Source organism: Octodon degus, unplaced genomic scaffold (genome assembly GCF_000260255.1).
Source record: "Octodon degus isolate 3935 unplaced genomic scaffold, OctDeg1.0 scaffold00083, whole genome shotgun sequence".
In the NCBI taxonomy this organism is placed as follows: domain Eukaryota; kingdom Metazoa; phylum Chordata; class Mammalia; order Rodentia; family Octodontidae; genus Octodon; species Octodon degus.
This window is the reverse complement of record NW_004524659.1, coordinates 9,026,442-9,042,022: the sequence shown is the minus strand read 5'-3', so window position 1 is coordinate 9,042,022 and position 15,581 is coordinate 9,026,442. Positions and strand designations below refer to the sequence as shown.

The following is a 15,581-nucleotide window of genomic DNA, read 5'->3' as shown; positions in this document are numbered from 1 at the left end:
AGAAGAAGAAGAAGAAGAAGAAGAAGAAGAAGAAGAAGAAGAAGAAGAAGAAGAAGAAGAAGAAGAAGAAGAAGAAGAAGAAGAAGAAGAAGAAGTTGGGTAATATAGATTTTTCATTGAATAGTTAGAATTCTTTATACATTTTATATTGGAATTGTTTGCTCAATGCACACCCTGCCAATATTGCCCTTAATGTGTGACTTATGATTTCATTTTTGTGCTTTTTCATGAGCATAAGTTTTTAGCTTTGGTAAAGTCCAGTTTATTTTTTTCTTTTTAGTAAGGTTTTTTTTTCCTGTACCAAGAGTCAAACTCAGGACTTCGTGCTTGCCAAGCAGGCGCTTTGCTGCTGAGCTATATACCCAGATTTTTTTCCCTTTATGATTAGTTCTTTGACTCACAAATATGTGTCTTTACTGGATTGTGATCGTAATTTCCTGCCTTTTGTTTTAAGAATTTTGTGTATATTTTGCTTTTATCATTAGTTCTGTGGTCCACTTTTTGTTCAGGTTGTGATTTATGATGTTACGTACAGTTAATGGATGAGTTTTCATCCATACATATAGTAATTTGTTTCATCACCATTCTTTTTTTGGCAGTACCAGGGATTCAACTCAGGGCCTTGCCAGGCAAGTGCTCATTCTACTGAGCTATCTCCCCAGCCCCATCAGCATTTATTGAAGTGGCTTGATGATCATGTAGAAGATTATTTGATGGTGTTTGTGTCAGTCTGTTTGGGGGTTTTATATTCTTTTTATTGATTCATTTTAAGTCATATTAAGTCACATTTTAAGTCATATTATTTTAAGTACCAATATTACCTAGTATGTAATGATAATAAATTTATAATAAGTCTTGGGGTCAGTTAGAGTAACTCCTCCAGCTATATTCTTTTTGGTTATTGCAGGTAATTTTCTTTTCAAATACATTTTAGAATCAAATATTTGACTTCTTTAAGTAGACTGGGTTTTTATTTGTGAGAACTGATACATTATCATCATTGAGCCTTGTAGTATATAGTTTTCCATTTTAGTTAGCTTTCCTAATACCTGAGGTGGTTTTTGTTTTGTTTTGTTTTAGTGTACAGGTCTTATACCCTGTCCATTATATTTATCTCTAAGGTTTAATATTTTTGATACTCTTGTATGTTATAGGCTTGTGTGTATGTGAGCACACACATATGCATGTGCTGATCGTTGAGCCCAGAGCCTTGTGCATGCACCACTGTGTTATACATCTGGCTCAATAGTAACATTTATGTTTTTTCTTCTTCCACTTTGTTGCTCATCTGTGTAACCACAATTATATTCAGGTATTGCCTCTGCATACTTCTGGTTGTATTAGGTTTCATTCTTGTCACAATTTTTCAGTATGGTAGTCCCCTTTATTTAGGGTTTCACTTTCCGCTGTTTTAGTTACCCATGTTTATCTACAGTGCTAAACATACTAAGTTCCAGAAATAGATAATTCATAACTTTTTATTTGCACCTTGTTTTGAGTAACATGATGAAGTCTTACAATGTCCTGCTTTGTCCAACCTAAGATATGAATCATCTCATTGTCCATCAGTCCGTACTGTTAGATACCTACCAGTCAGTCACCTAGTAGCTGGTTTGGTTTGGTTATCAGGTGGACTGTGGAAGAATCAGTATTGAATACCTGTGTCCAAATATCCCTTACAGAATAGCATAACTACTTCATAATGCCTCTGTCATTTCCCAAACTTTTATCTTAATATTGTTATAATTCTATTTTGTTATTTGATGTTTATCTCATGCTAACATAATTAACTAATGAATTAATTAACATAATTTATATGCCTAACATATGAACTTTCACAGGTATGTGTAAGAAATAAGATAATATATAATTCAGTAATACCTTGTGTTAGGCATCCACATGGGTCTTGAAGAATGCTCCCCCTCAGATAAAGCAGATTGCTATTTATTCCTTTAGATTTTCTACATACAAAATATGCCCCCTTGAAATTAAAGCACTTCACTTTTTCACATTTTTAAACTCATACTTTGTTTTCTTCTTATTCTTTTTTACTTACTAGAATCTGTTGCACCATATTGAATAGAAGTGGAGCAAACATTCTTAGCAATTCATTAAATTTGGAAGAAAGACATTTAATATTTTACTATTAAGCTTAATATTAATGCTAGCTTTTCATAAATATTTCTCACTAGATTCTGAAAGCTCTTTTTATGTAGTTTTCTGACAATTTTAGTCGTAAATGGGTGCTAATTTTAATAGATACCTTTTCTGCATCTATTGAGATGATCATTATTATTTTTCTTTAGTGTGTTGTCACACTGTATTACACTGATTAATGTAAGTGTTGAACTGACCTTGGACTCATTGCTTGAACCCCCACTTGGAAAACATACATTATTCTTGTTATAGATTGCTGAAATAAGTTTGCTAATAATAATTTAGTAAACTTTTAAAAAGGCCAGTACTCCATAGTTTTCTTATAATACTCTTGCAAAGTTTTTAGAGTACTTGTATTGGCAACATCCAGCAAACTGGGAATACTTCCTCTTCAAGCATTTTCTTAAAGAACTCATTTAGAATTGGTATTGTTGCTTCCTTAAGTGTTTGCTAAAAATTATTACTAAGCCTTCTGGACTGAACAATTATTAATAATTCAAGACTTTTAAGGAAAGAACAGAGTCTAAAATTATACTTCTATAGAAATAATTTAAAAACTGGATAAAATTATTTTCATATATTCAGTAACCAGAAGCACAAGTATGAGGTCCTGAGAGACAAGAAATAGATGAGATGGTTCCTACTTCATTCCAACCTTTTATCTGAAGGTAGCTTTCAGACTGCAATGCAGACAGAGATCCAAAACAACCTGGCAATTTCAGGGGGTTTCAATTTGAGAGGACTGACTTTGGAGTTCAGGGATTGAAGTAGTTAGAATTTAGAGGCACATTTCCGATACAAACACAGTTATGTAGAGAAAAGATTCTCCTGAGTCGTTAGCTGAGTACAAGTCTGGATCTTTGTAGGTGAAACTCAGTGGGACTATGCAAGATGTTCTAAAAAAAAAAAAATAGGACAAGCAATTCTTGTAGTCTGCTGTACCATCCTTCAAACCAAAGTGGAAAGAACTTGTTAACATGAAGAATGTTGGGGGCCGGGGAGATGGCTCAGTAGAGTAAGCGCTTGCCTGGCAAGCACAAGGACCTGAGTTCAATCCCCGGTTCCACAAAAAAAAAAAGAATGTTAACAAGACAGATTATCTGAAGGTTATCTGAAGACAGATAGCCTAGAAAGGCTACACCCAATAAATTGGGCTAGGTTAACCATAAGTTACACTGTATAAGATTTGTTATAAAAGAGTTTAAACAAAGCCATTAAAGTGATTAAACTATCTGGAAATAATTTATATTACTGTTAGGTCCTTCAGGATGTTACTAGAAGTATAGGATGGAGTTTTCCTAGAGGTAACATCAATGAAAGATAAGAAGTGAATAGAACAGGACTGGACATAAAACACCATCAGAGTATAATACAGATCTGATACCTAGAGAAAGAAAGGGAGAGATAAGCAATATTTGTCAGAGATCTTGAGACCATTATAGAGAGCTGACAAAATCTCGGCCCACCTGACATGACAGTCTGAGGTAAAGATTGTCTGTTAGAAGTCTTATTGATAGAAGTGGCTGACCTGTGTTATCCCTCAATTTTCAGTCATTGGATAGGACTTCTGAGAAGTTTCTTTTTTCACTTTGAGGAGCATCCAGATGCTAATGGAAGACTGTCAATGCCAAATAGGACAGGGTGTACAGGGTGTACAGGGTCTCACGTGTAGATCAGTCTCGTAGTGATCCTCCTGTTTACAATCTCCCAAGTGCTGGGATTACAGGCGCACACCACCACACCCAGTCTCAATTGCCCTCTCAGCATGCCTAGAGAGGGGGCCACACAGCAGGCCTAGGGATCGAACTCCTGGTCCCTTCATCTAAGCAGATGCTTTAATCCACTGAGCTATTTGGCCAGCCCTTGTCAATGCCAAATAAATGACAAGTTCTTTCTTGGAATAAGATTCTGTTAGGGCAACTCTACAGCTTCCAGGAAAAAAAAAAAATAATCTTTGTAAGAATACAACCATGTATTTATTTTTTTTTAATGTATTTAATACAGGGTCTATAGGGTCTTACTATACAGATCAGACTCATAGTGATTGTCCTGTTTTCAGCCTCCCAAGCACTGAGATTATAAGCACATGCCACCACTCCCAGTCTCAATTGTGGGCTCAGCGTGCCCTGGGGCACAGCATGCTGGGGATCAAACCCTAACTGCTGCACTCTGCCTAAGCAGGCACTTTAATCTGCTGAGCTGTCTGGCCGGCCCTACAACCATGTCTTGAACTAAACAATAAATTGATAATGTCTGACAAGCAATTAGAAATCACTGGGTATAAAACCAGGCACAGTGGTACATGCCTGTAATCCAACAGCAAGTTGGGAGGCTGATAGCAGAAGCATTGCTTGATAACAGAAGTTTGAGGCCAGTCAGGGCAACAAGGTAAGACCCCCCATCTCAAAAAAAAAAAAAAAAAGTTATTAGGTAGGCATATAAAAAAGCAGGAAAATATGACATACAAGCATGAGACCAAAAACATTCAATAGGGAAAAAGTCATTCAATAAAAACAAGCCTAAAAAGTAGAAGTAGTACAATTTGCAGAAAGGATATTAAGACAGCAATGATAAATAACCTGAATATCATCAATATAAAGCAAAATGAATATAACAAAATAGCAAATGCTGGGGTAAGAGTAAAACATCTAAAGATGACTCAACATTTGAAATAAAAGGCCCAAATATGTGCAATATGTTTAAATGCACATTAAATGATGAAAAAAATATTAAACATTAAAGGGTGAAAAAAATATATACTGTGTTGTGTTATGGTTGTCACATGTGAGGATGAAGTTACTTCCCTCCCTATAATTTGGTTCATATATCTAAATTGAAACCTGACATAATAAGCCTTTCTGGGGAGAGTGGGGTAAATTCCTGTGTTGGTTCTAAAATAACTTGTGAAAGAGCAAGGAAGAGTATCTTTGGTGTTTACTATGGTAAGAGGTGGTTAGGGCTGGGTCAGTTGGGAGTTGTATATGTGAGCCAGAACTTGTCTGGTTTAAATTTTTGCTGGTAACACCAAAACAGGATGAGTCTTATTATTGACTTGCCAGAATATAGGCAAGAAGGTTTTAAAAAGCAGGTCTAGAAAGATGTATGTAATAAGGCATTAAAAATGGACTCAAGCCAGGCATGGTGGCACACGTGTAGGATCCCAGCACCACCCTGGGTGAATGGCATATTTGAGCCCAGGCAGTTTAGCAATTTAATGTGACACTGTTTTTTGTTTGTTTGTTTGTTTGTTTGTTTGTTTGTTTTTTTAAAGTCTCAGACTCTGCTATAGGAGCCGATTTGGAGAGATCCTAATTTTTCCAAGTAGACTACTAATGTTCATATATCACGCCAACAAGAAAGGAAGTGGAGAGTGTTGGCAAAGCATTTGGGGAGCACACACCATCTAGAAGTCTCTAGAGAAGAAAACAGGATCAAATAGAACAGAATCAGGAATCTTCAGAGAAGGAGTTAGCAAGAAATGCTTCCAGACTAGAAAGTCAGGAAATAAGACAGAACAGGGAAGAAAAACATGAATTTGTTTCTTTAGGCTTTCACTGGTATCTAATGTGCCCTTAACTGAGCTTTTTTTAAAAAAAGCATATATTAATTATACAGGGTAATAGGCTTCACTGTGACATTTTCATACATGCATATAATATACTTTGATCATGTCCTCTTCCTTACTAACGTCCCTTATCCTTGTCTTCCCTCTTCCCCAATCGTTTTCCTCTTCTCTTAGTCTCTCTTCTGTGTTCATGTTGTCTTTTTTCTAGATTCCGTTTGAGAGAAAACATGCAGTTTTTTCTGAGTCTAGCTTATTTTACATAATAGGATGATCTCCAATGTCATCCGATTTTGTGAAAATGACCTAATTTTGTATACCTTCATGGCTGAGTAAACATTCCATTACCACATTTTAAAAAGGGGCTTTTGTCACCTTCAATTCTTGTCTTTATAAAAGTTCTGCAAGCTCTAAGAATCAGATCCATTCTCAAATTGTGATTTTTCAGGGCCAGGGATATAGCTCAGCAGTATAAGTGCCTTCCTGGCAAGCACAAGGTTCTCAGTTTGATCCCTGGTACCAAAACAAAAAAGTGATTTCCAAATTTTATGCCAGTGGCTTTTAGGCAGATATTTTAGCCCATTTCTTTCACTCTAGTGGTATATTTTAATCTGTTTACAGGAATATAAGTATCAGTTGTCTCATCTTTTTGGTTGTCACTGTATTTGAAATAATAGTTATCATTACTCTTATTTTTCTTCTTTATTTTTATTCCTATAATCTTATTTATCCTCATTTGTTCCTGTATTCCTTTATTCCCATAACCCCACTTCCATAGTATCATATCTATTCCTTCATTTATACTTTAATGACCTTGCCACAATTTGCATTATATTTTCTCACTCTGTACTATCATTACATGTGCTCTTATTCTCATTTGCCACTGACCTATTCCAGAATGAGAGCCATATTATTTTATCATTATTGAACTGCTTACTTTGTCTTTGGAATTTATTTTTTTTTACTGAGTAAAAAACTCAACCAAAAGCAGATTATATTGTCATGATAAAAATACTACCTCTTAGACTGGGTGTGGTGGTGTGCATCTCTAATCCCAGTGCTTGGAAGGCTGAAAACAGGAGGATCACTATGAGTCCGAACTATGTAGTAAGGCCCTGTAGACCCTGTACTAAATACATTAAAATAAGAAGTGTTAAAAATGTTACTTCTTAAAAACATATTACTTCTTATATCAAACGTAAATCCTTCCTAATACTGCATTTAGTCACTGCAAATATATTTCTCGTTTTGAGAATTTCATCTGTTCAGGGCTTCTAAATATACTTCATAGCCAGGCATGGTGGTGCACGCATGTAATCCCAGCATTTGGGGGGCTGAGGAAGGAGGATTGTTGCAAGTTCAAGACCAGCCTGGGCTACAAAGTGAGCTCAAGTCCAGCATGAACTGCATAGTGAGAACCTGTCTCAAAAAGACAAAAAATAAATAAACTTCATGTGGGCTAGGAAGTAGTTCAGTAGTAGAATACTTACTTATCTAGCTTATAGCCCAGAGTTCAGCCCTTCGCACTGGAAAAAAAAATAAATATATATATATACAGCCAAACCTTTCGTTACGTAGCAAATACTATATATGTTTCCTGTAGATTCTTACGCAGTTAGCCAACTATGAAGCTCAAGGATGCAGTAGTCCACACAAAAACAACCTGTCTTCTGACACTACCTGTAAGTTAAGGTCCGGCATCACTCTTAGGTTTGATAATTTGTTTAAAGGACTGTCTTAATCACTTTCTTGTCCTTAGGACAAAATACTTAACACCTGGAGTATGTTTTTCTAATTCTCTGCTTTCACCAGCGAGTAAATCACTGTTATATAGACAGGCATGGTCTAGTCTCTAAACCAGTGTTACTATCAACACTGAATTTGAACAAACTTGAGAAAGTGTATTGGTGAAGAAAAGCTAAATGGAACTGAATAAAAGTGAGTGGAAATATCTTATACCTTTAATGAGGTATGAGGGAATAAATGGGATTTTATCTCTGCCTAAATAATTTTCCTTGTCATATTGCTTATTTTTTAGGACCCTTGCTAGTCACTTTATTATTTCTGAGTCTTCCCACTCTAACAAAAAACCCTACTTCACCATTTTTGTCTCCTGCTTACTTCTCCCTGGGTTTTTAATACCTTCTCCATACAACTTATAGTAATTGTAGCATGGCAATGTTACAATTGTTTTTTGTTCATGCCATTTTTTTCTCATTTTAATGGTGAAGCAGAGTATGTGTGCATGTTTTGTACATTTTCTCTTCATTTATGTGAAGACTTGTAGTGTTGTTAATTGTATTATTTTCTAGACAGTGGAAAGGCTGAAGATATTTTAGTGAAGTTCAGAGAATACCAAAACGCATACATTCTAGATCAGTTGTATGCATCAATCACAAAAAAAATTAAGAGACCAGCCAAATATCTCAGTGGATTAAAGCACCTGCAAGCAGGCGTAGGAGCCAGGGGTTCAATCCCTGGGCCTGCTGTACTGGCCCTGCCCCCGGGGCACACTGAGGTGGAAATTGAGACTGGGCGTGGTGATGCACGCCTGAAATCCCAGTTCTTGGGAGGCTGTAAACAGGTGGATCACTACGAGATCAATCTAGTAGTTAGACCCTGAACACCCTGTAGACCCTTCCCTAAAAAATAAATAAATAAAATAAGGAGAGAAGTAACATTTATGGGAAAGCTCTTACTTTAGGAAAGAACCATATTATTTCAAAAACAATATTATATGAACATAAATCTGATGGAAAAGTTTTGAAAAATAGTTCAGAATTATTAGAAATATAAACCATGTAAAAGAAAATGTTGGTGAGAGTAATGGGTGGGAAAAAATCAGTTCTTAATACTAAGTATGAAAAATTCATCTTGCAGTAAATCTCACTAAACAAATGGAAAGGGATCTCGGTGGTAAACAAGAGCCTACTCAGCAGCAGAAAGTTCAAACTCCAGAACGACCATGTGAATATAATGAATATGACAAATCCTTCTTTATCAAAGAAAAGTTATTTTCATATAGTAGAGCTCACAAAGGAGAAAGAACATTTGGATACAATAAGGATGGAATTGCATTCATGGAAAAGTATGATCTGGGTGTCCATTCTCATGAACTTATGGAAAAAAAGCGCTCTGCATACAGCAAATATGAAAAATTCCTGTGCAGAAAGTCTATTTTTATTATGCATCAGAGATCTCAAACAGAAGAGAAACCTTTTCAGTGTCCTTACTGTGGAAACAGCTTCAGAAGGAAGTCTTATCTTATCGAACACCAGCGAATTCACACAGGCGAGAAACCCTATGTTTGCAATCAATGTGGAAAAGCCTTCCGTCAGAAGACAGCTCTCAATCTTCATGAAAAAACACATATAGAGGGAAAGCCCTATCTTTGTATTGATTGTGGAAAGTCCTTCCGCCAGAAGGCAACCCTCACTAGACATCACAAGACACATACAGGGGAAAAAGCCTATTTATGTCCTCAGTGTGGAAGTGCCTTTAGAAAGAAGTCATACCTCATTGATCATCAAAGAACTCACACAGGTGAAAAACCGTATCAGTGTAATGAGTGTGGGAAAGCATTTATCCAGAAGACAACCCTCACTGTGCATCAAAGAACTCACACAGGAGAGAAACCCTACATTTGTAATGAATGTGGGAAGTCCTTCTGCCAAAAGACAACCCTCACTCTTCACCAGAGAATTCATACAGGAGAAAAACCCTATATTTGTAATGAATGTGGGAAGTCCTTCCGTCAGAAAGCAATCCTTACTGTTCATCATAGAATACATACAGGAGAAAAATCCAATGGGTGTCCTCAGTGTGGGAAAGCCTTTAGTAGGAAATCAAACCTCATCCGTCATCAGAAAACTCACACAGGAGAAAAACCATATGAATGTAAAGAATGTGGGAAGTTCTTCAGTTGTAAGTCAAACCTCGTTGTCCACCAGAAAACTCACAAGGTAGAAACTATGAGAATTCTGATGTAACATTTTTGTAAAACTTTTAAGTCATAATCAACCCTGTAACTAGTGTTGCTTGCAAATACAATAACATTCAGAAGTTTAAGATGCTATATAATATGTTTACTACTTGCTGTCCTATAAAACACATGTGCACACACATGTGCATACATGTGCACAATTTCTGAATAAATTAAATGATGAGAATCTTAGGATTTAAAAAATCCTAAATTTTTTTATTAGCTTCAGGCCACTTAAATTTCTGTTAAATTGCTAAAAAGCATTCAAATTGTTTATTTTTATTTCAATATTTGTCTTTTTGTGAACCAGTACTAAGCAATTTCCTGACTGGAAGTGCTGGAAAGATATACTGTAAATAGAAATGCTTTAAAAGAAAGGAAGTAGGGTGAGGAATATAGCTCAGTGGCACAAGTGTCTGCCTGGCAAGTACAAGATCCTGAGTTCAATTTCTGGTACCCAGAAAAAAATAAAGGAGGTAAACTTGCATTTCTTGTACCAAATATGGAGTCAGTTGTTGCCTCATTTTAACTTCTAATATTATAAATTAGTTTTGCATATTAAAAACCTTTATATAAGTTGGATAATATATTATAATTGGATTATATATTATATAGTCTTTAATATCCGGTGTGTTAAGTAAGTCTCATGATCAATGCATGTGGCAGAAGCTCATTTATTTTCATTATGTATAGAATTCTATTATACCAGTGTATCACAATTCATCCATTCTACTATTTGTGGACTTTTACATTGTTTACAGCTTAGGGTCATAATAAATAATGCTTCTAAGAGCATATTTGTGTTTGAGTATATACTTAGATGGTAGAATTCCTGGGCCTCAGGACATATGTATGTTCAGCCACACTTGTTTGATACCAAATAACTTAGGACTTTAACACAATAAAAACACTTATTCTGAAAGGAAATGTTTAATCAATATTATGGGGGTTCAAACCACAGAACTAATGCCAAAGGGAAGCCTTAGCAGTGTTATTAGACAAACTGGGAATATGAATATAATGCACATAGCAAGGATGTTTGGGATAGCCCATATCCTAACCACCTAACAGTTTAGCCCAAGGACACATGGCAGTGCATTTGTTAACATACAGACTATCCCATGTGTCTTTTGGGCATATGTCATTACAACAAGTTAATTCATGTATTGAATAAATTTGATAAAATTTTAGTTTTATATTTTCTGTTACCTTATAAAAATTAATGGAAAAATATGCTATTTTTGATCATCATGTAAATGGTTAACATACCAGACTAATACAATAAATGTGTGGTTATCTTTAGCCACCACTAGTGCCTTATTACTAAATTAATTAAACAAAGTTACACTAGAGAAAGGCAAGCATCTAGCATTTCCCTTGGTTAATATTAGAGAATGCTAACTGGAGAAAAGTCCTATGAAAGCTCTAAATTTGAGAATAGGTAGAGGAAATGTGGCCTTTATTGGTCTTTTTCTTAATAGTCATATAGAAGTGTTGAACATGGAAAAGTTTATACAACCCTTACACAAAATTAGGGAATTTACCTTGCATAGGAACTCTTCAGATGAATAGGAGAATGATTTTAGCCATACCACTTTCTTTATAAAATTTCAAAGAACTTATACTAAAAATAATGGCTACATTCTTATTAAATTTGATTGATTAAAAGGACTTGGTTAGTTACATGTCTGTGTAAATGCATACTTTACAACTTTGTAAAAATTAAAATAGCTCCCAAAGAACTGCTGTAAGTAATACAGAAGGAAGTAAGTCTGTCTTCAAAAGATTCTGTACAGAGACAAGATCCTAAGTTCAAGCCCAACCTGGACAACCTAACCATTTAGTGAGACCCTGTCTAAAAAAAAAGTAAGATTGGGGATGTAGCTCTGTAAAGGCTTTGCATTCAACCCCAATACCAAAAACAAAAGGAATCTGTACAGAGAAATTTCTAACAAAATCTCATGCACTAAGATGCAAAAAGAAATGAAGATATGGAACCCAGTGAAGGTAAGTACAATCATATTCTATGAAGCAATTCTGAATGCTTAAAAAAAAAAGTAATGAAGCTTTGTTTTTAGTAGCCATTTACATGTAATATGCTTCTCTTATGAATGTTTGGTCTAGTTATATTTTGGCATTGAACATCATTTGACTATATTCAAGATTCCTGCTTGAAAATTTTTTTGAAATTGAGATTTTTTTTTTGCATTGTTTAGGGATTTTCACTTTATGAATTGATATACGAAATGAAGATTGTCCATCTAAGTGATTTATTGCTGTGTTAAATTTGGGCATCTCTGTGCAGCAAACATGGTTTTAGAATTCAACTCTACTCCTACTACATACAGTGGAATAGGAGTCATTTTGCCAATTCATGCTTTGTAGACCTAACTAAAAGACCATAAGACATATGGAAAGATAACCCTCAGTTTTAAAGACTAAGTCAGACCCCCACAAAGCACACTCATGTCATGCTTTTATTTAAAAGTAAATGGCTTGGTTCATCAAAAACAGAAAGAGTAGGTAAGTATGAGGGATGTCTGAGAATAATACAGGTACAAGCGCCTCGGTGTCTGTATTCCCCAAAAGACTACCACAGTCTTTGGATTGAGCCAAGATCTAAATGAATGTTGGCTTTGTGACTTCTTTGCTGATTACATTCCAACCAAATTATCTAATTGGTTATGTGAGTTGAGAACCACCAGGAAACAAATTGGTTGGAATGGAGGTGTCTCCATGGCAGTATCAGATTTTAAATAGTACTTCATATATCTCACTCCCTCATCTCAGCTGGAGACAAAACTAGATTTCCAGGAATAATAGAGATAATGTTACAGCCTTGCACCCCAACTGTACGTCAACTATTCTACAATAATGTTTTTCAAAAAGCATATATACTTCCTCCTTGTATCCTAGTCTCAGTCAGTACACAGTGCATCTCAAACATGAACATTTTTTTCCAGATAGTGCTTCAATTTCTCCATTCAGTTTCTGGGCAGCAATAGAGCCAGGTTTTCAAGGTGCTGGCTCACAAGAAATATACAGCAGTAAAAAGCATAGGCCCAGCCAGGCATGGTAGCACAGATGTATAATCACAGCATTCTGAGGCTGAAGCTGGAGGTTCATGACTTTGTGCCTAGACTAAAGACAAGGTCCTGTCTCAAAATTTTGAAAGGGTCGGTGAGGATGGGATGGGGGAGCTTGGGATGTAGCTCAACGTGAAGGTCCTTAATTCAATCCCAAGTACACACACACACACACACACACACACACACACACACACACAAAGGGTCTCTACACTGGTATCCATCATACACTTGGGAGGTTCAGCCATTTTAGATGCTCTCATAATTTTGAACTATTCAAAACTCTAGGAATACCAAGTGCTGGTAAGAACTGGAATAACTCTTAAACCACTAATACAAATACAAAATAGTAATGGCAATCTGGAAAACAGTGTATCACTCTATTAAAAAGCTGAATGTACACTTCCCCTATGACCCAGTGATCTCACATTTAAGTATTTAACCTGGAAAAAAGAAAATTTATTTTCACACACTTGCACAGTTAGTCCTCACTTTCTAAACATTTGCATTGTGAACTTTCACAGGTGAACTGTGTAAGACACTTTGTCAGATTACTAATAAACCCAATTTATTCTCCTGGAATGGAACTCATTCATAATTCAGGGACATAATACTGAGCATGGTGGTGCATGCCTGTAATTGTAGCAGTCAGGAGGCTGAGGCAGAGGATCACCATAAGTTCAAGGCCATCCTGGGCTGCATAGTGAGTTCAAGGCCAGTCTGAACTATGCAATGAGGCCCTGTCTCAAAAAAAAGACATAATTCAAGGCCTTATGTACATGCATGCTTATAGTATCCCTTCTAACCATCCCAAACTGGAAAGGACAGAAGTGTTCAGTGGGTAAATGCATACATTATGGGATATCTACACAATGGAATGCCATGCAACAATAAAAATTACTGGGGCTGGAGAGATGGCTCAGTGGTCTAAAGCACCTACTTGGAACAAACTTGGCAAAGCACAGGGACCGTGGTTCGATCCCCCAGCACCACATGCCAGCCAGCCGCGCCCCCAGGTGAGCTGAACTGGCCACACACACACACACACACACACACACTAAATAAATGTTTAAAAAAATTTAAAAAAAAACAATAAAAATTACTGATATGTACATGAATGAATTTCAAGTGCATTATGATATAGGGAAAAACAGTCTAAAATGTCACATACTATATTATCCCATTTATATGATATTCTGGAAAAGTAAAAATATTAAATAGAATTGATCAGTGGTTACCAAATGTTTGGGATTGGAAGAGAGTCAATATGAAGAGGATGCATGAGAAATTCATTGATGTATTGGAATTGTTTTGTATTTTGGTTGTGGTCACAGATTCCAAAATCTATGCATGTGTTAAAATATTAGGAGCATACTCAAGGAAAAAGTGAATGTATTATGTTAATTTTCTAAAAATGTTTTAAAATGTCTAGATTTATTCTCTAATTTCATTATCAGTAGGCCATCCTAATTGTACCCCACTGAAGACTTTAAACTGCTTCTAAATTGTATGACCAATAACCTCCAGACACACACACACACACACACACACACACACACACACACAGGTCTTACCTACATGGTATCTTAATTACTTATTCTTGGGTCAGTTCAGCCACAAGACAAAGAAAACACTGCCCTTGGCCTATGTTTGTAAAGTCCATCCATGGAATGAGCCCCCACCTGGAGTGGCAGCTTTCATGTTTGGGGAAGGATAGTTGGAGAGCACACCTGTGGACAATGTGACATGGGCTGTGTGTCTTGCAGGGCTTTCTCCAATGCAGATAACCATGGCTGACCCAAGACTTATTATCCCCATCCATGCACATGCAGCCCCTGGGAATGATGCTAAATGGGGCCAATTTGTTTCTACCTCTTGGTTCTAAGCAGTAGTCTTATTTACAACACAGTCCTATATAAAGATCTCAGATTGTGCATTCTAGATTCTAGATTATGGTACCCCATCCTGCAAGAAGATGCCCTTTGAGCCTTCACACATTGGCTATATGCTCAGAAGCCTATTCTGGTGCTTTATCAGGACATCCAGATGTGATAGTGTATGATACCAGAAATTCATCCCATTTTTATAGGCTAATTTTCCATATTTTTGATACAGAGTGAATTTGCTAATAAGATGCTATGTTGCGTGAAATAACATGCCTTTGTATCAGGCATTCTATAAGCACTCAGATAGTGGCAAATGTCGAGGACTTTTGGACAGAAAGGTAGGCTCATACATACCAGAATATTCATCTGTTCCTGAGGAAAAACCTGCAGGCTCTTGCAGCATAGAAGAAGTCCGGTTGGTCAAACTGATTTGATACCACACAACTGATTGGTCTTATCAAAAAATAAGACTTAGGTTCAGTTTAGGATTCCCTTGCTCCAAATAGCTCAGTGGATTAAAGCAACTGCAAGCAGGTGCAGGGGCCAAGGGCTCAATCCCCGAGCCTGCCATGCTGGCCCCGCCCCCGGGGCGCACTGAGATGGCAATTGAGACTGGGCGTGGTGGTGCATACCCGTAATCCAACTCTTGGGAGGCTGTAAACAAATGGATCACTACAAGTCCGATCTAGTAGTGAGACCCTGAACACCCTGCAGACCCGTCCCTAAAATACAAAAATAAATAAATAAAGAATTCTCTTGCTGAAAGATTAGACACTCGGAAGCAGCAGTATCAGGACTTATGAACAAGTTCATTCCATTACAATGTAAATTGGATTTGTTCATAGTCTGACAAAGTGAGTCTTACACATTACATCTGCGAAAGGTCACAATTCCAGTGTTCATAAGTC

The 15,581-nt window shown here is 36.4% G+C and overlaps 1 protein-coding gene and 1 pseudogene across 1 annotated transcript in view; one reads left to right on the top strand and one right to left on the bottom strand.

Moving 5' to 3' along the window:
- Znf382 (zinc finger protein 382) overlaps positions 1 to 10,112 on the top strand; it is a 24,454-nt gene extending 14,342 nt beyond the window's left edge. The window contains exon 5 of the mRNA XM_023721601.1: positions 8,600 to 10,112. Within this exon, the coding sequence (XP_023577369.1) occupies positions 8,600 to 9,708 (1,109 nt within the window). The 3' untranslated portion in view covers positions 9,709 to 10,112. The remainder of the gene's footprint in view (positions 1 to 8,599) is intronic.
- The window catches only part of LOC111818205, a 74,310-nt pseudogene that overhangs the window by 43,132 nt on the left and 15,597 nt on the right, over positions 1 to 15,581 (bottom strand).